Source organism: Orbicella franksi, unplaced genomic scaffold (assembly GCF_964199315.1).
Source record: "Orbicella franksi unplaced genomic scaffold, jaOrbFran1.1 SCAFFOLD_84, whole genome shotgun sequence".
NCBI classification, from domain to species: Eukaryota; Metazoa; Cnidaria; class Anthozoa; order Scleractinia; family Merulinidae; genus Orbicella; species Orbicella franksi.
This window is the reverse complement of record NW_027670399.1, coordinates 34273-55391: the sequence shown is the minus strand read 5'-3', so window position 1 is coordinate 55391 and position 21119 is coordinate 34273. Positions and strand designations below refer to the sequence as shown.

The window sequence follows — 21119 nt, the reverse complement described above, 5'->3', positions numbered from 1 at the left end:
TTCAACTAGCGGAGAAGTTTTACTTAGCTCTCAGCCACTGGAAACAAGTTCTGACTGGTCCTTCCGTTCAGTGTCGTTATGAAACACCAACACCTGCGACAAGAATTTACTTCAAGCAAACCTTGCAAGTACGTGCTTCGGAGAAGATGGTTTTGACGTCTTGCCAAAGCATGAACTGTACTCAAAACCAATGTGTTTTGTGCAGCGGTAACTTGGTCTTTTTCTTGTTCAAACGTCCTCTGTGAATCTTGATCCTCTCTTGAGCCAATCAAATCGTCTCCAAAGCGAGTTTCCCCGTGGCCAAACCCCTGTAGGCTAAGACTAGGGGCGAAAATATCACGTGACACAAACACGACATTATGGCCGAGTGAGTGTGGGGTCGAGATAACAAAGATGGCGGAAGACACGTGCAAGAGGGAACAAACTTTTTTGAGTGTAATACTCTAGTAAACTAAACAGGCTTTTTCCCGGGGCTGTTACACACAAGAAAATGTAAACCTCTCGTTGAGAAATAACCGAAATGTTGAAGGCTTGTACGTGGAAAGACTGGACACAGAGAGGACATCAAGCGAGATAACTTGGCTGAACGAAGTTAAACAAAACTACAAGCCAAGATTGGATCAGATGAAGAGCAGAACATCACCAGATAAAGATAAGATAAGGAGTAAATGAATGGTAGTACAGGACGACAACTGAATATCTGGCGCCATAGAGCAGGTATGTTTATTAATGATTTTCATGAAGTAATTAGCATGAATAATCAGTCTCTCCACTGTCAAGGTATACATGTGTAAAAAAACATTTGAAAATTACCAGTCAGTGTAAAATGAAGACTGCAGACTGCAGACCAGGAGGGGTAAAATGTGTGGTTCCAGAAAATAACCATCCTCCACCCCCCCTCCTTAGAGGGTTTTTTTCCAGATAGACCCCTCACCCCCAGGATTTTCTATTTTGAAGGGGCTTCACAGTACTCCACCCACCCCCTAGAATTTTGGTGTTTTGTGGTTTTACGCTTTGGGCCCCACAGCTGTTGGGAGTTCCATATCCACAAATAACAAGACGCGAGTCATTTATTTTGATCTCTTAGGCACTGTAACAAAATTTAGCCACAGCTGTTCATGGTAAAGATCAAGGTTGTGAGATATATTTTTCCTAGAAATGACCGTGGAAAATACTAGACGCCCTTACAGACCTGTCCCTTTATGTCACGCTGAAGTGTTTGAACTACTGGTAACAACTTACTTAGAAAGGATGGCATACATGTAACAGCAAACCTTTTCTTCGTTCAATTGAAAGAAGTTTTCAATCACGAATCAAGGAAAGTACTCAACATTTTTAAAGGAGAGCTTAAAAGCTCTTTCAAATAAACCAGTCTAAGTTTTAATTTATGCATAGTTTAAAGAACATAAACTTTGAACGGTACATGTACACTGTACCTCGATATTACCCACATTCAGGCTTTTGGTCAAGATTTAAAAAGTGGGTGTCCCAAAAGTGCTGTAGGGCCTGCTCAAATGAACAATCTATAAGGCAACATGTGAAAAATAAAGCGATTTTCTTTAATAAGAGGCCATCCACAGGATGCCTGGACACCCATCTTGCTAAAAGCCTGCCCATATTAATAACCATGAGATTTCTGAATGTTGCAGGTGTAAAATTCAAGACAAGTTTTTGTCCAAAATTGTGAACAGTGCTGTTGATCTAGCATTTTTAAGGGATCAAGACTTCAGTATTTGCCAAATATCTCTTAAATTTGTCTTTCGGCAAAGGACTACATCAATAAAGTAATACGCTTTGTTTTTATAATTTGTAAATGATAGTACATTCATTTTACGCCTTATTATTATTTTTTAACTTGTCATACGTGTCATGCGTGAAACACATTAACCATGTTTTCCAGTTCAGTCGTAACTAACAATGGAATGAAATCTTTGCTATGGCTCCAGCAATCATAGCCATCATGCTCAGCTCTGGCACCTTCAAGGTGTCCAGCTCATATTTTTTCCTACTTTTTTGAGCAGATGAATTCCTATTTTCTCCTATTTTTAAAAATGAAACCTATTTTTCCTATTTTTTTTTTTTTGGCTAATTAAGCATCATGTCTTGCAAAATTGAAAATGGATTAATAGCCTCTGGTGTTTCATAGGCTCGGATGTGGATTTAACATAAAGCAATTTCATGACTTGGCTGTTCTAAATTAGCAAAAATATTAGGGACAGTAACTATTTCTTTGTTCTCTGTTCCTTACTGGATTTCTGTTCATCGCTCTGATTTACTGGTTCCATGTTTCTCAATGATTTTCTTTGTTATATATTGTATCGACATGTAGCTGTATCAATATGGTTCATGTGATTATGTTGAAGTCAACAGATAATATTCTGTACAAACCCATTGAAAATACGTTAATTATCCAATAATGGAAGTATAAAGCTGGATTAGTTTGTCTAAGACATTTACTTGCTACTCAGGGTTTCATGCTTCTTCAGAAGCAATCATCAGGCAACTGCTAGAAAAAATGGTTACAGGGAAAGATATTTGAAAAAAAAAAAAAACAGAACAATATGTAAAAAGGGTGGTACGTGGCGCATCAAGTGAGATGCTATGGCTAATAAGGTGATGATATTTTTCAGCAAAAAATTCCTAGAATGTCTACAGCAAGATATTGGCTCATTTCTGTTGTTTAGGGTTGACACTTTGGGTTTACATAAAATGAAATATTTCTCCCACAAACTCAAATTACATTTCTTTATAGTGTTCGAATAAGATCTGCTCTCCTTCATCTTAGGCCATTTAATGTTGTAAATTGAAAATGGATTAATAGCCTCTGGTGTTTCATAGGCTCGGATGTGGATTTAGCATAAAGCAATGTCATGACTTGGATGTTCTAAATTAGCAAAAATATTAGGGACAGTAACTATTTCTTTGTTCTCTGTTCCTTACTGGATTTCTGTTCATCGCTCTGATTTACTGGTTCCATATTTCTCAATGATTTTCTTTGTTATATATTGTATCGACATGTAGCTGTATCAATATGGTTCATGTGATTATGTTGAAGTCAACAGATAATATTCTGTATAAACCCATTGAAAATACGTTAATTATCCAATAATGGAAGTATAAAGCTGGATTAGTTGGTCTAAGACATTTACTTGCTACTCAGGGTTTCATGCTTCTTCAGAAGCAATCATCAGGCAACTGCTAGAAAAAATGGTTACAGGGAAAGATATTTGAAAAAGAAAAAACAGAACAATATGTAAAAAGGGTGGTACGTGGCGCATCAAGTGAGATGCTATGGCTAATAAGGTGATGATATTTTTCAGCAAAAAATTCCTAGAATGTCTACAGCAAGATATTGGCTCATTTCTGTTGTTTAGGGTTGACACTTTGGGTTTACATAAAATGAAATATTTCTCCCACAAACTCAAATTACATTTCTTTATAGTGTTCGAATAAGATCTGCTCTCCTTCATCTTAGGCCATTTAATGTTGTAAATTGAAAATGGATTAATAGCCTCTGGTGTTTCATAGGCTCGGATGTGGATTTAGCATAAAGCAATGTCATGACTTGGATGTTCTAAATTAGCAAAAATATTAGGGACAGTAACTATTTCTTTGTTCTCTGTTCCTTACTGGATTTCTGTTCATCGCTCTGATTTACTGGTTCCATGTTTCTCAATGATTTTCTTTGTTATATATTGTATCGACATGTAGCTGTATCAATATGGTTCATGTGATTATGTTGAAGTCAACAGATAATATTCTGTATAAACCCATTGAAAATACGTTAATTATCCAATAATGGAAGTATAAAGCTGGATTAGTTTGTCTAAGACATTTACTTGCTACTCAGGGTTTCATGCTTCTTCAGAAGCAATCATCAGGCAACTGCTAGAAAAAATGGTTACAGGGAAAGATATTTGAAAAAGAAAAAACAGAACAATATGTAAAAAGGGTGGTACGTGGCGCATCAAGTGAGATGCTATGGCTAATAAGGTGATGATATTTTTCAGCAAAAAATTCCTAGAATGTCTACAGCAAGATATTGGCTCATTTCTGTTGTTTAGGGTTGACACTTTGGGTTTACATAAAATGAAATATTTCTCCCACAAACTCAAATTACATTTCTTTATAGTGTTCGAATAAGATCTGCTCTCCTTCATCTTAGGCCATTTAATGTTGTACTCAACGTTCTGGTCCTTCAGGCTCCATATAATGCTCACTAAGCTCAGTTGCACTTCTCTATGTTTCGTTTCGAAATGAGCATCATATATGATTTCTATATCTTTGTCATTAAGTCTGATGTGTCTCTAGTTAAACTATTGAGCACTCTAATAGCTGATGAGGATTTCAACCTGCTATTTGGTTAATTATCCAATGTATGTCCTCATGCTGAACTCTTGCTCACTTGTGTGATCATATTTGAACCTGGAAGATGCTCATGTGAGGAAGTTGATGTTCATCAAATAAAAGAAAACCAAATTAAGGGTGAACTGTCTTGTTAAAGTCAAATTAAGGGTGAGCTGTTGTTTTATGTCAAGTCAAGAGGGAAGTGTCGTTTTAAAACTTCTCTTAGGATTTGTGTTTGCTATTGTGTGCTGGGTTGATGTTGAAGTTTTGAAAAGACAGCATAGTTTCTGAACAAGGTGAAGCCTGAGTAGTTCAGTTACAGTTAAAATCAGGGAATTTGGATTGATGAATTCAGTGTAATAATAATAATAATAATAATAATGGCATTTCGGGCAGTATATCCACAGGGTGGCTCTTCGCCTGCCCGATGCTGACTAAATTTACAATTAAAAAGATATCTAAGAATTTTAAGAATTTATATCTATATGTAAACGAGATAAAATTGTGTTTTAAGATATGCTAAAATAAATAAATGAATAAATAAATAATTAAAATTATGCCAGGTGTTCTAAAGCTCTCTTAAAAATAATGTTTTTGGTGTGTTTACAAAATTTAATATAGTCTTGGCAGCACCTCACGTTGCTGGGCAACGTGTTAAATAAACTTGCAGTCTGGTCCTGTAGAGTATTATTAATTAAAGATCTCTCTAACTGAATGCTGTTACTAGATCTTAAGCATCTTTCGTGTTGAAATACATTAAGTTTCAGATAGCTTGGCCAATGTGGGTGTAGTATCACTAGTCTTGTTTCTAGGAAAACATGATATTCAAATGTCAATTTCACAACTGATTGACTTGAAGAAAAACCAGAAAAGACTGGATGCTAGCGTCATGGCTCTGGAAGCGCTTAGAAACGTCATCAAAAACAACTCAGGTATAAACTGCGCAAGCGTTACGTTGACGTGTCACGCCGTGTGTTGCTTGGGAGACGATTGTGTGACAGGCCAAAAGTGTGTTTGTAGTTGTTTTGCCTGTTTAATGCATTGTGGCGAGTGTCAGAGCAATAGCAGCAAAATATGGATGATACTCATCAGATCACAAAACTCAACTTTCCTCACGAAACTGACCTTCCTCAAAACCTCAACCTCAACAAACCTTTCCTTTTTCCCCTTGCTTAATATGTATCGTCCGTTGCTATTTTTCAGATGACTGGGACAATGAACTTGCGTTTTCACAAATTCCTTCATGTCTCCGATTCGATATGACAGATGTGTCTACCTTGAATTCATTTATTTCAGTCATTTATTGCTGTGAACTGATGCCCCTGTTAAAGGGGCTCAGTCATGGTATTTTGAGTTATTTTGGCCACATACAAAATTACCTTTGAATGGTAGGAAACCTGAAAATAACAGTTTTGTAAGAAAGAAAAACACCAAAGAGATAATGATAAACCATAACGGAACAAGGATGGCTAAGGATGGAGAAGATTAACACGGATTACAAATGACGAATTTGAAAAATTGAAGCTAATCTTTTCAATATGCGCAAACCGTGACTGAGCTCCTTTAAAATAGCCATTGTCGTTATCTCCCTGGTAATTAACCCATTTTACGTCATGAAAATCTAATTTCTGTGACTTGTCTCTCTGTTGACAGGCACTGAAGCTCAGTGTATAGGACATTTTAAGCTGATTTTCTCCTTACTAAGGATGACTAAAGCAACAAAACTTCAGAAGTTTGCTCTTGAGGTAAGACGAAGTGCTTTGAACAATGTCTGGATTAACCTCTTAAAGTTCAATCTCAACATAAATTTTCTCCCCAATTGTCTTTGTACACTCCTTATAGTTTTAGTTGGGAGAGGTTTGTGGTGTATCAACCCTTGTCAGCGTAAAAATAAATTTCTTAGTCTATAGTACTAGTACGGAGAATCTTTAATGTGTCACGATCAGTTCCTCTCGCTGGTTCTCATTCATTTCTTATGTTACTAAACATCAACACAGTTTTTCTTTGGGTGTTCAATTTCTTTATTCTCATCACTTGTCTTCTTAACAGTGTATTGATAATGTAAGGGGAAATGACTCTTATCACTGTATTGCAGGTCATCTCAAGCACGACAGCAAACAAGAACTGTGTAACGAGTATAGCTGACTCTGACATCCTCGGCTTTTTGTTCCTAACACTACACACGCTTCCATCAGGTGGGTCGTCTACAGTACCCCTTACCCTCCCCACCACAGGATCCGTTTTTGCGTCTCTGTTACGTCTTTTCCACTCTAACCCGAGAGATTTTGATTATGCTGTTGCCTGCCTGCCTTCAGTTTTGTATTTTTTCGATGAGGTTTTCTGGTTATCTTGTCTGTCCTTCAGTTTTGAGCATGAGTAATCTCAAACTACACAAAACATAAGAAGTGAAAAACATTTGTATACAGGAAAAATTGATGCTTCCATTAACTTGTAATCCTGGGTTAGCGTTAACCGGTTTTCGAACAACTCGGCTCTGGCATGTTAAGAGAAAGTTTCAAATCATGTGCTTGTTTCTTTCCCAGAAAAGTGCAAAAGTAGTTCTCATTCATAACCTTTGTGGTATTGTTTTTCATGACAGATCGTCTGTTGGCAGTCGATACAATGCACGCACTTTGTTCCAACACTAAAATCGTCAAGGAAACGATGCATAAAGGTAAATACCACAAACTAAAACGTCAATGTTGACGGGGATTAGCATATTACTTACGTCACGAATTTTATTTAAGGCAACAGGGAGGGGGTGGTGGTGGCGCAGTGGTCTGCTATGTTAGACTTCAGAGCGAGTGGTTAGACTCTGCTTAGAGTCGTAGTATTGTGCGCTTGGACAAGGCTCTTTGCTGCTAACCTAGAAGTATAAACCAGTGAGGGCAACTTGTCAAAATGCCGATATCCCATCAAAGGGAGTGGTAGGTTGGGGTGGGATGGGTGTGGCAATACCGTCTCTTATCCTCTTTATGCTGAAGAAACAGCTTTGCGCAAAAATTCAGTAGAGTGACTGTTTGGAGGCTAATCGTAGCCCTGCTCGTCGCTTCTTCGATTTCTTGGACCCGAGACAGATTCTAACCTGGTGTATTTTTCAGGCGGTCTGATCTATCTTCTGGACCTTTATGCAAATGGCACAAACCCAGTGGTCCGCGAGAGATCAGCCGAGCTGTTTTCCAAGATGATGTCAGATAAGCTCATTGGACCCAAAGTGAAGATCGTGTTGTCCAAATTTTTGCCAGCCATCTTTATGGACGCTATGAGAGACAACGCTTCAGCAAGCGTGCATATGTTTGAAGGTGAGGCAAGTCGTTCGCCAAGCTATATTAGAACGTCAGGGACGTTACACGGCCTTGTCACGCTATTTTGTTTTGGAAAGATTACTTGACGAACTAAAACATGTGTCAGGGTTGCCACAGCTCAGGAGATGGTCAGGGGAAAAAATTATTCAAGGTCAAGAAGAAGTAAGGGAATTTTATTTTGAGTCAGGGAGAATTGACATTTTGAAGAAAAGTCGGGGAGATTTGAAAGAATTTTAACATGACTCTGCTGATTTAATACCATTGAAGGCTGGAAGAAATATTCAGTGTGATCTCAACGATGTTTCTCCTCAATCAAGAAATTGTTTTGAAAACTTGCCAGTCTCGATGAATGGGTGGAAAGGAAGGCTGTTAGGGGAGGCTAGAAACTCTTCTGTCTGTGACATTTTGTATTTATTTGCTCAGGGAAATATTATTTTTATCAGGGAAAACTCAGGGATTTTGAAAAGTTTTGTCTGTGGCAATCATGTGTGTGGCTAATAGGTTATGTATGTGGTGTCTATACCGGATCTGTTTTTGATTTGTTTGTTTGTTTTTTTCGGTATAGCAAACCAGGAGAATCCTGAACGGATATGGAACACTGAAGCCAGAGAAAAAATCTGCACAGTGGTGAAACAGCTTAAAGACAAGTGAGTTTATTAATGCTAGTCCATGTTCCATGATTCTAAGTGTTTGGAAATGTGGTCAAACACAGTCTTTCGTGTCTGATATACTGATTAAAGTCAGTTGGTTAATGCCCTTAAAAAGTCGAATAATTGTTCCTGTTAATATTTCGTTATGTAAACCTGCGGCCAGTGCCGTCTTAAGCGAAGATGATCATGACGAAACTAGTTGTCTCCGGTCTTAGATGTGCATCTCTTGTACAGACACCATTGTGAACCGCCATCTTCCCCTCAACATGTCATTACGTTTAGAATTACGTCCTGACTAGCAGTAAAGATTGCGTTACGTGAGTAGGCCAAGAAGCTGCTGTTACACAGGAAAATGTGCTGATCGCGTTTCTTTTTCCTGTCGTTATAGGCATTACTAGGTGCAGAAAGACAGCCCAGACATTCAATGGAAGGTAAGACATTATTTCGTGACTTCCCTGTCCTCTTTTGTGAAAATATTTAGTAGGGAGGTGAAATTTAAATACTTTGAAGGAGGTTTGTAGAAAAAGAGATGTGTACTTAAAAACAGGTGGAGAAATTCGTCTGGCAAAGAGTGCATTTAATGATATTTGTACTCTAAGAGAATTTGGAAAACAAACAGCCTTTGTTATTGAGAAATTGATGTGAAACGTGTTGTGTTTTTGTTTTCAGCTTCCTGAAGACTTTGAAGTTATGTTTGACGAAGCTGCTGGGGAAATAACAATTGGTGGAATTTATCTTCGGCTCTTTATTCAGCAGCCAGCTTGGGTATGTTCTTAAAAAAGAAAAAGAAAAAAACAACAAAGAAAAAAAAAGTTTCTTTAAACGGCGTTGGTTTTGTTATAGTTGTTGCAAAAGTGAGGCTAAGGTTTTCTCAGAGCCGAACCCATTAAGCCAATCAGAACTCAAAGCAAACAAAAAAAAACATAACTCGTCAAAAGAGCGGGAAAACACGTAATCAGGGTTAAGCGCGGGAAAACATATAACCAGTGCCCAGCGCTAGAAAGCTCGTAACTGATGGCGAGGGAGAAAAAGCAATTTGAGAAAAGAGGGGGAAAGGTCGCATGAACGAAATTTGCAACACCAGTTATTACGGTGGCAAAACGTACAAATAGCTAGCCGTAACTTGGAGGAAAATGTGGGGAAAAAATGCTTGATAGAAATCGTGGTCAGTGCAGATTTTGCATCCGAGTGGACTAGAACGGAAGATTCTGGCCAAGGTCAATAAACCATTGACTTTGAAGTCATTATATAGCTCAGTAAAGCTACAGTAAAACAAAACTCAATAGTATAGCTTTGAAAGTGGGTTCTTTTTATTTTGTCTTCTCAGGTTCTTCGGAAGCCGAAGGAGTTCCTTATAGCTTTGCTACAGAAGTTTGTTGAACTGCTAACAAAATCCTCCTCTGATGTAAGTTTTGTTTTATTTTTAAGGGGTTTACGTTTTGATACTTGTTTGTTATACTGTCATTTTCGTTTTCCACTTTTTGGTACTTTTCTGAAACCTCTCAGACCAGGCTGCTGCTTTACCTGTTTTACCTGTTTAGTACGTGTGTTTTATATTGTCATTTCCGTTTTCTACTTTCTTGCTACTTTTCTCAAACCCGTTTCAGGGCGAGACTCTCGAGACTGTCACCCAGGCCACACTCTGTCTTTTTACGGCACAACCGCAGCTAGCAGACCAGGTACGTGGAAAACGACGAATTAGAAGTGGTATTGGGAATTTTCGTCTATAACCACATTCTAAACAACTTATTTTTTTCCGATTCAACCCTCAAGCAAGCATGCGCCATGTTGAAATATCGTGAACAAAACTGCTCAGTGTACGGGGCTGGGGTGGGGAACGTGTCTGCTTGCTCTTGCCTAGTCTCCTGGATGGCAACTCAAGAAAAACGTTAAGTGACTTCTCAGAAATAACACGATCTCGGGCAGGGCTAGAGGTTTGAAACGGTAGTCTTGGCTAGATCAACTTTTATTTTCTCCAGATGTAATCACCACTTAATTGAGTATACAGACGTGAGAATTAAGGAATTGGTCACCAGTTAGCAGAACGTTTGTGTTCACATTGCGGCATAAAGCGAATGTTAAGAGTATCTGTGCTCTATTCCCAGGTCCCAGGCCTAGGCCACATTCCAAATTTAGTAAAAGAGCATGGGTTCTACAAACAATGCAGTCGTGAAATCCGCTGTGCAAGTGGTTCACTTGCTCTCGGCTAACGAGGTAAGACACACCATTAGGGGATGGAGTTTAATCCAGACCTCACAAAGGAAATTTAGTTATGCAACGATATTTTAAAACAACGTCGCTTTTTTGCGATGTACATAATTGCATGCAGGGAACGTCACATTTCACCCATGTAGAAATAAACTAAGGCCCCATCCACATTGCCGCAGCAATTTAAAACGCAGCTTTATTTGTAAATGGATATGTAAGACTAAAAGATTCATATATATCACGAACCACGAACGTAGAAAATGTAGTGTAAATTTTTTCGATGCGTCGAGTCAAGGTTGTTTGTGTCCGCGTCACTTGAAAAAGCGTAATTTGGCCCTTTTCAAGAGAGAAATATTGTCAGTATTCTGAAAAAAGTTTACCTTGAAAAAGCTATGTTGTATTAAATAGTCAAATCAGATTATTGAAAGAGCGATTAATTTTTAAAAAGGGGATGTCATCTGTGGAAAAATAAGAAAGCCATTTAAATTACATTTTTGCATTTCTTATATAGTGGAACTAAGATTTTGATTTATTCGTTGTATGATTTCTCTCGCTCGGAAACGGCCCTTTTCAGATCTGTGTTCGAAGCATGGCGCAGGTCAGCGACTGTATCAGTCACATGATCAAGGGAATGGAAGCGAGGCCAGATGTCGTGGGTGTGGCATGTGAAGCACTTCACAGAATGTTTGACAAGAATCACACAGAGCTTGTAGCACAGGTAAATAAGAAGTGATATTTACCTTGAATTGTGTAGTAAACCTCGAGACTAACATGTTTGATGATTAATCCTCTTTCCGTTTGTGCTGTGTATGTGGTTTTGACTTTTAAGAGCCAGTGCCCATAACTATGGACCAAACAACGGCACAAGTCGAAAAATCGATTTTGCTCATTTTTTGCCCATAGATTGGCCCTAGCTAGTAAACAAACGGACCATAGTTAGTTTCTGCTAATACAGCCTTTTGGGGGAGAAATTTGCGAAAAACGGTTTTTTTCCGATTGGGCTCAAAATCTACTTCCGGTTTTGCTGAATTTTCCGAATATTTGATTGCTTCGCGCTCCGCAGAACAGCTACTTGAGAATGTTTCAATGCTTTTTACATTCAGCTCAGGTCTTCATGGTATGACTGAGCTAAAAATAAAATAAATCGAGGTTTCGTTTGAGCCCGAAACGAGATCGAACAGAAACGCAAAATATTACGATGTGTTGCAAACGAATTATAGCACTAAAATATCGCCATATTTCTCTATGGGCTATAACTTTAAATGCCATAAAAATACTTTCTACGGGTTAACTGTACACCGACTTGTTTGAAAATCAAAAAATATCTCTGGGCAAATGGTTTTAAGTCGCCCGCCTTGGCCTGTGCTTCTCATAAATTTTTCCCTGAACCGCCGTGAGAATGTAAACAATTGCGTGACGCTGGCGGTCATCCTGAATACATAATTCGTTTCCAACAAACCGCGGATGGCTATCTTAGAACATTTGGGTGAAAAAAGAAAAACATAATGGACCACTTTTAACTTTAATATTTTGAAAGTCATCGCTTTGGAAATTTCGTTAATTAAAAACGTCAATTAAAAGCAATTTACTTGGAGTTCGGGTGTTACTGCTATGTCGTTTTAGGCTGTCGTTATTTCTTTGATCATTTTAATTACAAGAACGAGTTCTACAAAGAAAATCGTTCTAAGTTCATTTGTTAAGCGTAATGAAAAGTTGATATTGTTGGTTTGTAGCCTTACGTGATCTGAAGGAACGCTACAGTGATTAAATTTGTATTTGTTGATTACGACGGATCGATTTTCGGTTAAACCTTTTTATTTGTACCAGCACATTTAGTGCCTTTTCTCCTGCTAAAGAGTCGGAAAAAGTAAAGTAAACAAATCCTAAAAGTTTAAATCATATATGAGGCATCGACAGTGCGAGTGTCTCGGTAAGCTGTTAATTTGAACAATTACTGTGCTGGACGGATTGCTTTCCAGGTTACGCACGTACTATACATATAGTTCATTGTGCGCGAATGTTTCTGTTTCAAACAACTGAAATGCTCAATGCTTTTTTTCTTTTTTTCTTCAGTCTTAAAACTTAAGGTTAGAGTTAGGCTAAACACTAAACTGTTTTGGTGGCCAACCTATTTTTGGCTAATTGCTTAATCAAATTATATATATATATTTCATTGAAATTCGCTCTTCTGTGACCGACTTCCGCGAACAAAACAAGATGGATGTTCGCTGTTCATTTAAGACTATAATCCTGGTCAAAAGTGTTGGGACAGTTACGGCAGACGACTTCACAGGCAGCCTCTCTTAAGACCAAAAACCGCGCAAGCCCGCGTACCCCTCTCCCCCCTGTCAATGCTGATAAAAATCTTGAAAAAAAAAAATCCTTGATAATAGCTTCAGAATAGCCACGTTTCAAGAATTGTTCGCCTCCTAGAACAGTATTGTCGAACTAAAGAGACGATAAGATAGATATTCACGTCTTATTCCAATAATAGCGATTTTTTAGCAATCGCGTTTGGTTCCAACACAACTATCTAACCACTTTCTATTGTCCCTTTTTCCTTTTTTCCCACATCCGATCTAGGGCTAGGGGAGAGGGGGGTCAATTGTACTTGCTTCTATTCATCTTTTGTTCTAAAACGTTAAGGACGTAGTTGAAATCGTGGGTTTTAGCGCGCAAAAAGGGGAGGTGTCCCAACAACTTATGGCCAGGATTGTAGGTTTACACTAGAGGAAATCGTTCCGGATTCGTGATGAATCCGGAACGTTTTAGTGCCGGATTGATTTTGCCGTTTACACAAAAATGGACGAATCCGAAATAAAAACTCCCCGGTTTGGTCGTGACTCCGGAGATTTTGAATCCAGAATTTAAAGTGGGAACTTTGAATCCGAAAACTTTTGAATCTCGAGAGTTTTGTCGTGTAAACGATTTTCTCTCGAATCCGGATATTTTTTCGCCTGTGATCTTTTGAGTTTATGGCGGATTACATGATCCAGTCGTAGTCGAGTCGTAGTCACGTTGATGGCCATTTGATGGCGGTCGCTGGGTGATTACCTTGTGCTGTTTCAGGTGTAGGTAATCACTTTTATAATGGGTAATGCCATACTCCTCAGAAATCCAATTTATACTTTACTGCGCAGATGACGACGATGGCACGATCAAAAACCTCGACGGTTCTAGATATTAAGTAAAGACCAGAATAAATACCTAGAGGGACCTGACATGATGGATAACAGTACCGTAGTCAGCGAGTTGAAAGAAAGCTTCAGACTGTCTCAACCTACCCCTAGCCTTATTTTCGGAGGCATTTTGTTTCTCGTCGTCGAGGCAACAAACTGCTTGTTAACCATTCCATCATGAATGTTCCCGGAGTTATCGTCGTGTATAAACGGTTAAGAATCCGAATATCCTTTCACTGTAGACCTCTACTAATCCGAATACTCTAAAATTGATGAATCCAGGAACTTTTACGAATCCGAAAAAACTCCTTTAGTGTAAACCTAGTCCTAGATCGACCACTGTAATGTTTACATGATTTGTCGACCAGTGATATGATCTGCAAATTTCAGGTAATTGATCAAACAACCAAAGTAGAAAAGATGGATTTTTTTCCCCCAGTATGATTGAAACTTAAACGCAATTTCTTCCTCGGCTAATTCTACTCAAGAAATTCCAGGTTTTCTAGCTGAGTTTGCGCATATTGTGTTGGTACAAATTTTCTACACAGCTAGAAGAGCTGAGATGCCGTCACGCAGTTAGTAGTTTATAGAAATTATGGTATTTCCACTTGACTTTATTTGTCATTTTCTCTTGTTTGTCAGTCAATGATTCAATTGCCATAAACCATAGAGGACTGGTTAAGTGTATCTCTAAAACTGCCACTGTATTGTAAGCTATCAGTGAAATCTATAAAACAAACAAGTGTTAAAATCATTTCCCGGAGTATTGTAGTAACGTTCTTTATCAGGGATGTCGTGGGTGTTGCAATGCAAATGAAAAAACATATATTTATACTAACTTAACTATACTAACTTAAACAAAAACAAAAAACCATTTTCCATTATTTTGTCCACACAACTTTTCAAAAATTGCTTTCATCGGATTGCTGGAAACGAATATTTTACTCGAGAGTGGCTCTCCGCGTCACGCAATTGTTTACATCCCAACGGCGGATTTTGGGCAAAATCTACGAGAAACACAGGCCAAGGCGGGCGACTTGAAACCATTTGCCCAGAGATATTTTTTGATATCCTAACAGGTGGGTGTATATTTAACCCGTAGAAAGTGTTTTTATGGTATTTAAAGTTATAGCCCATAGAAAAATATGGCGATGTTTTTATGCAATAATTCTCCTGCGGCATACTGTAAAATTTTGCGTGTCAGTTTTATCTCTTTTCGGGCCCAAAACTAACTTTGATTTATTTTATTTTTCGCTCAGACACACTACGAAGACCTGAACTGAATATAAAATCTATTGAAAGATTCTCAAGTAGCTGTTCTGCGGAGCGCGAAGCAATCAAATATTCGGAAAATTTAGCAAAACCGGAAGTAGATTTTGAGTCCAGTCGGGTCGAAATCGTTTTTGGCGTATTTCTACCAAAGAAAGCTGTATTAGCAGAAACTAACTATGGTCCGTTTCCATTCTTACTAGGACCTATCTATGGACAAAATACAAGCGAAATCAATTTTTCGACTTGTGCCATTGATAGGCGATTTAGGTCCATTTTTATAGGCATTCACTCTTAAGTTTTTGGATGAAACCCTAGTGTGGGCATTAAATGAAAGTTATTGAGCAGTACTTTCATGTGGTGCTGTTTACTATGCTGTACAAGGTGGTACTAACTTTAAAGTTTCTGGATGAAACCCTAGCGTGTGACCATTCAAATGAAAGCTATTGAGCAGTACTTTCATCTGGCACTGTGTATTATGCTGTACAAGGTGGTTCTAACTTTTAAGTCTGTGGGTGAAACCCTGGTGTGTGACCATTCAAATGAAATGAGCAGTACTTTCATCTGGTACTGTTTATTATGCTGTACAAGGATGAAACCCTAGTGTGGGACCATTCAACTGAAAGCTATTGAGTGATACTTTTATCTGATACTGTTTATCATACCGCACGAAGCTCTTCTAACTTTTGAGTTTGTGGGCGAAGCCTTACTGTGCCACCACCGAAATGAAAGCTATTGAGCTGTACGTTTATGATATACTGTGTATTATTAGAAGATTTGTTTACATCACCCTTTTGTGTGACTATTCAAGAGATCTTAACTTCCTTCCTTTTATCTCTTTAGGCTCTTTCGTTCGAATTAGTTCAGTACCTTCTGAACCTCCTAAACGGAGCTCTAAAAACTGTGGAAAACCCCGCCGCAACCAAAGCACCAATAGTCAAGGCTGTGTTTCGTTTTGTGTTTCGTTTTGTGTTCCATTTATACAGTTCGTCTTCTTTTCCTTTAGGTATTCCGTTTAGCGTTTTTCTGCTGTGCCTCCTTGTCTTTTCTGTGCGTTCCTTGGGTTTGCCTCACCAGGGCCGTAGCCAAAACAAAAAATTATGACTGAGGCAAAGTCCATGGTTTAATTCTTTTCCTTGGCATTTACCAGTGTTTCAATTTCCCCTTTCAACAGAGAAACAACAAAAACGAGAAAAAAAAAATGACTGAGGCAAGTGCCTTGGTTTGCCTCATACTGACTAGTCTACGGAACTGCTTACATCACCCTTCCGTTTAACAAGAGGTTCCCCGATCGAGGATAGTCTAAGTTACATTGTACTGCATTCCTTAAAACCAGAGAGCTTTCAGTTTGTTGTCACCTGTGGAAACTGATTGTTTAAGAGCTGGCTCGAAGTTCGTCAAAAATACTCCGCCACGCGTAGTATTTTCAACTCTCTCCTTGGTGTTTTGAAATGTGGTCAAGCACGGTCTTTCTTGCTTGATAGTATTCCATCACGTTCAAGAATTCAACTAGCGGAGAAGTTTTACTTAGCTCTCAGCCACTGGAAACAAGTTCTGACTGGTCCTTCCGTTCAGTGTCGTTATGAAACACCAACACCTGCGACAAGAATTTACTTCAAGCAAACCTTGCAAGTACGTGCTTCGGAGAAGATGGTTTTGACGTCTTGCCAAAGCATGAACTGTACTCAAAACCAATGTGTTTTGTGCAGCGGTAACTTGGTCTTTTTCTTGTTTAAACGTCCTCTGTGAATCTTGATCCTCTCTTGAGCCAATCAAATCGTCTCCAAAGCGAGTTTCCCCGTGGCCAAACCCCTGTAGGCTAAGACTAGGGGCGAAAATATCACGTGACACAAACACGACATTATGGCCGAGTGAGTGTGGGGTCGAGATAACAAAGATGGCGGAAGACACGTGCAAGAGGGAACAAACTTTTTTGAGTGTAATACTCTAGTAAACTAAACAGGCTTTTTCCCGGGGCTGTTACACACAAGAAAATGTAAACCTCTCGTTGAGAAATAACCGAAATGTTGAAGGCTTGTACGTGGAAAGACTGGACACAGAGAGGACATCAAGCGAGATAACTTGGCTGAACGAAGTTAAACAAAACTACAAGCCAAGATTGGATCAGATGAAGAGCAGAACATCACCAGATAAAGATAAGATAAGGAGTAAATGAATGGTAGTACAGGACGACAACTGAATATCTGGCACCATAGAGCAGGTATGTTTATTAATGATTTTCATGAAGTAATTAGCATGAATAATCAGTCTCTCCACTGTCAAGGTATACATGTGTAAAAAAACATTTGAAAATTACCAGTCAGTGTAAAATGAAGACTGCAGACTGCAGACCAGGAGGGGTAAAATGTGTGGTTCCAGAAAATAACCATCCTCCACCCCCCCTCCTTAGAGGGTTTTTTTCCAGATAGACCCCTCACCCCCAGGATTTTCTGTTTTGAAGGGGCTTCACGGTACTCCACCCACCCCCTAGAATTTTGGTGTTTTGTGGTTTTACGCTTTGGGCCCCACAGCTGTTGGGAGTTCCATATCCACAAATAACAAGACGCGAGTCATTTATTTTGATCTCTTAGGCACTGTAACAAAATTTAGCCACAGCTGTTCATGGTAAAGATCAAGGTTGTGAGATATATTTTTCCTAGAAATGACCGTGGAAAATACTAGACGCCCTTACAGACCTGTCCCTTTATGTCACGCTGAAGTGTTTGAACTACTGGTAACAACTTACTTAGAAAGGATGGCATACATGTAACAGCAAACCTTTTCTTCGTTCAATTGAAAGAAGTTTTCAATCACGAATCAAGGAAAGTACTCAACATTTTTAAAGGAGAGCTTAAAAGCTCTTTCAAATAAACCAGTCTAAGTTTTAATTTATGCATAGTTTAAAGAACATAAACTTTGAACGGTACATGTACACTGTACCTCGATATTACCCACATTCAGGCTTTTGGTCAAGATTTAAAAAGTAGGTGTCCCAAAAGTGCTATAGGGCCTGCTCAAATGAACAATCTATAAGGCAACATATGAAAAATAAAGCGATTTTCTTTAATAAGAGGCCATCCACAGGATGCCTGGACACCCATCTTGCTAAAAGCCTGCCCATATTAATAACCATGAGATTTCTGTATGTTGCAGGTGTAAAATTCAAGACAAGTTTTTGTCCAAAATTGTGAACAGTGCTGTTGATCTAGCATTTTTAAGGGATCAAGACTTCAGTATTTGCCAAATATCTCTTAAATTTGTCTTTCGGCAAAGGACTACATCAATAAAGTAATACGCTTTGTTTTTATAATTTGTAAATGATAGTACATTCATTTTACGCCTTATTATTATTTTTTAACTTGTCATATGTGTCATGCGTGAAACACATTAACCATGTTTTCCAGTTCAGTCGTAACTAACAATGGAATGAAATCTTTGCTATGGCTCCAGCAATCATAGCCATCATGCTCAGCTCTGGCACCTTCAAGGTGTCCAGCTCATATTTTTTGCCTACTTTTTTGAGCAGATGAATTCCTATTTTCTCCTATTTTTAAAAATGAAACCTCCTATTTTTCCTATTTTTTTTTTTTTTTTGGCTAATTAAGCATCATGTCTTGCAAAATTGAAAATGGATTAATAGCCTCTGGTGTTTCATAGGCTCGGATGTGGATTTAGCATAAAGCAATGTCATGACTTGGATGTTCTAAATTAGCAAAAATATTAGGGACAGTAACTATTTCTTTGTTCTCTGTTCCTTACTGGATTTCTGTTCATCGCTCTGATTTACTGGTTCCATATTTCTCAATGATTTTCTTTGTTATATATTGTATCGACATGTAGCTGTATCAATATGCTTCATGTGATTATGTTGAAGTCAACAGATAATATTCTGTATAAACCCATTGAAAATACGTTAATTATCCAATAATGGAAGTATAAAGCTGGATTAGTTGGTCTAAGACATTTACTTGCTACTCAGGGTTTCATGCTTCTTCAGAAGCAATCATCAGGCAACTGCTAGAAAAAATGGTTACAGGGAAAGATATTTGAAAAAAAAAACAGAACAATATGTAAAAATGGTGGTACGTGGCGCATCAAGTGAGATGCTATGGCTAATAAGGTGATGATATTTTTCAGCAAAAAATTCCTAGAATGTCTACAGCAAGATATTGGCTCATTTCTGTTGTTTAGGGTTGACACTTTGGGTTTACATAAAATGAAATATTTCTCCCACAAACTCAAATTACATTTCTTTATAGTGTTCGAATAAGATCTGCTCTCCTTCATCTTAGGCCATTTAATGTTGTACTCAACGTTCTGGTCCTTCAGGCTCCATATAATGCTCACTAAGCTCAGTTGCACTTCTCTATGTTTCGTTTCGAAATGAGCATCATATATGATTTCTATATCTTTGTCATTAAGTCTGATGTGTCTCTAGTTAAACTATTGAGCACTCTAATAGCTGATGAGGATTTCAACCTGCTATTTGGTTAATTATCCAATGTATGTCCTCATGCTGAACTCTTGCTCACTTGTGTGATCATATTTGAACCTGGAAGATGCTCATGTGAGGAAGTTGATGTTCATCAAATAAAAGAAAACCAAATTAAGGGTGAACTGTCTTGTTAAAGTCAAATTAAGGGTGAGCTGTTGTTTTATGTCAAGTCAAGAGGGAAGTGTCGTTTTAAAACTTCTCTTAGGATTTGTGTTTGCTATTGTGTGCTGGGTAGATGTTGAAGTTTTGAAAAGACAGCGTAGTTTCTGAACAAGGTGAAGCCTGAGTAGTTCAGTTACAGTTAAAATCAGGGAATTTGGATTGATGAATTCAGTGTAGTATCACTAGTCTTGTTTCTAGGAAAACATGATATTCAAATGTCAATTTCACAACTGATTGACTTGAAGAAAAACCAGAAAAGACTGGATGCTAGCGTCATGGCTCTGGAAGCGCTTAGAAACGTCATCAAAAACAACTCAGGTATAAACTGCGCAAGCGTTACGTTGACGTGTCACGCCGTGTGTTGCTTGGGAGACGATTGTGTGACAGGCCAAAAGTGTGTTTGTAGTTGTTTTGCCTGTTTAATGCATTGTGGCGAGTGTCAGAGCAATAGCAGCAAAATATGGATGATACTCATCAGATCACAAAACTCAACTTTCCTCACGAAACTGACCTTCCCCAAAACCTCAACCTCAACAAACCTTTCCTTTTTCCCCTTGCTTAATATGTATCGTCCGTTGCTATTTTCAGATGACTGGGACAATGAACTTGCGTTTTCACAAATTCCTTCATGTCTCCGATTCGATATGACAGATGTGTCTACCTTGAATTCATTTATTTCAGTCATTTATTGCTGTGAACTGATGCCCCTGTTAAAGGGGCTCAGTCATGGTATTTTGAGTTATTTTGGCCACATACAAAATTACCTTTGAATGGTAGGAAACCTGAAAATAACAGTTTTGTAAGAAAGAAAAACACCAAAGAGATAATGATAAACCATAACGGAACAAGGATGGCTAAGGATGGAGAAGATTAACACGGATTACAAATGACGAATTTGAAAAATTGAAGCTAATCTTTTCAATATGCGCAAACCGTGACTGAGCTCCTTTAAAATAACCATTGTCGTTATCTCCCTGATAATTAACCCATTTTACGTCATGAAAATCTAATTTCTGTGACTTGTCTCTCTGTTGACAGGCACTGAAGCTCAGTGTATAGGACATTTTAAGCTGATTTTCTCCTTACTAAGGATGACTAAAGCAACAAAACTTCAGAAGTTTGCTCTTGAGGTAAGACGAAGTGCTTTGAACAATGTCTGGATTAACCTCTTAAAGTTCAATCTCAACATAAATTTTCTCCCCAGTTGTCTTTGTACACTCCTTATAGTTTTAGTTGGGAGAGGTTTGTGGTGTATCAACCCTTGTCAGCGTAAAAATAAATTTCTTAGTCTATAGTACTAGTACGGAGAATCTTTAATGTGTCACGATCAGTTCCTCTCGCTGGTTCTCATTCATTTCTTATGTTACTAAACATCAACACAGTTTTTCTTTGGGTGTTCAATTTCTTTATTCTCATCACTTGTCTTCTTAACAGTGTATTGATAATGTAAGGGGAAATGACTCTTATCACTGTATTGCAGGTCATCTCAAGCACGACAGCAAAC

General features: G+C 38.3%; 2 protein-coding genes across 7 annotated transcripts in view; both read left to right on the top strand.

Annotated features, from left to right (window-relative positions):
• LOC145471366 (dnaJ homolog subfamily C member 13-like) overlaps window positions 1–8733 on the top strand; it is a 10134-nt gene extending 1401 nt beyond the window's left edge. Inside the window, exons 1-7 of one of the 3 annotated variants that reach the window (XM_081454841.1) lie at window positions 5180–5279; window positions 6001–6092; window positions 6443–6542; window positions 6947–7021; window positions 7449–7649; window positions 8218–8299; window positions 8691–8733. In XM_081454841.1, the coding sequence (XP_081310967.1) occupies window positions 5237–5279; window positions 6001–6092; window positions 6443–6542; window positions 6947–7021; window positions 7449–7649; window positions 8218–8299; window positions 8691–8700 (603 nt within the window). In that variant the 5' untranslated portion in view covers window positions 5180–5236 and the 3' untranslated portion in view covers window positions 8701–8733. Of the gene's footprint in view, window positions 1–5143; window positions 5280–6000; window positions 6093–6442; window positions 6543–6946; window positions 7022–7448; window positions 7650–8217; window positions 8300–8690 lie in introns of those variants that run through there. The other 2 variants (XM_081454843.1, XM_081454842.1) reach the window with 2 other exon arrangements.
• Window positions 8691–21119, top strand: LOC145471367 (dnaJ homolog subfamily C member 13-like). 4 transcript variants are annotated; one of them, XR_014042904.1, is made up of 8 exons: window positions 8691–8733; window positions 8972–9067; window positions 9630–9707; window positions 9910–9981; window positions 10408–10516; window positions 11085–11228; window positions 20654–20745; window positions 21096–21119. XR_014042904.1 is itself a non-coding variant. In XM_081454845.1 (6 exons), exons 2-5 carry the CDS (start codon window positions 8993–8995, stop codon window positions 10510–10512), a joined length of 330 nt encoding a protein of 109 aa, XP_081310971.1. In that variant the 5' UTR covers window positions 8691–8733; window positions 8972–8992; the 3' UTR covers window positions 10513–10516; window positions 11085–11333. The 4 variants fall into 4 exon arrangements, 1 of the variants encoding a protein (XP_081310971.1); XR_014042903.1 differs by lacking the exons at window positions 20654–20745; window positions 21096–21119 and adding an exon at window positions 16133–16677; XM_081454845.1 differs by lacking the exons at window positions 20654–20745; window positions 21096–21119 and having other exon boundaries at window positions 11085–11333.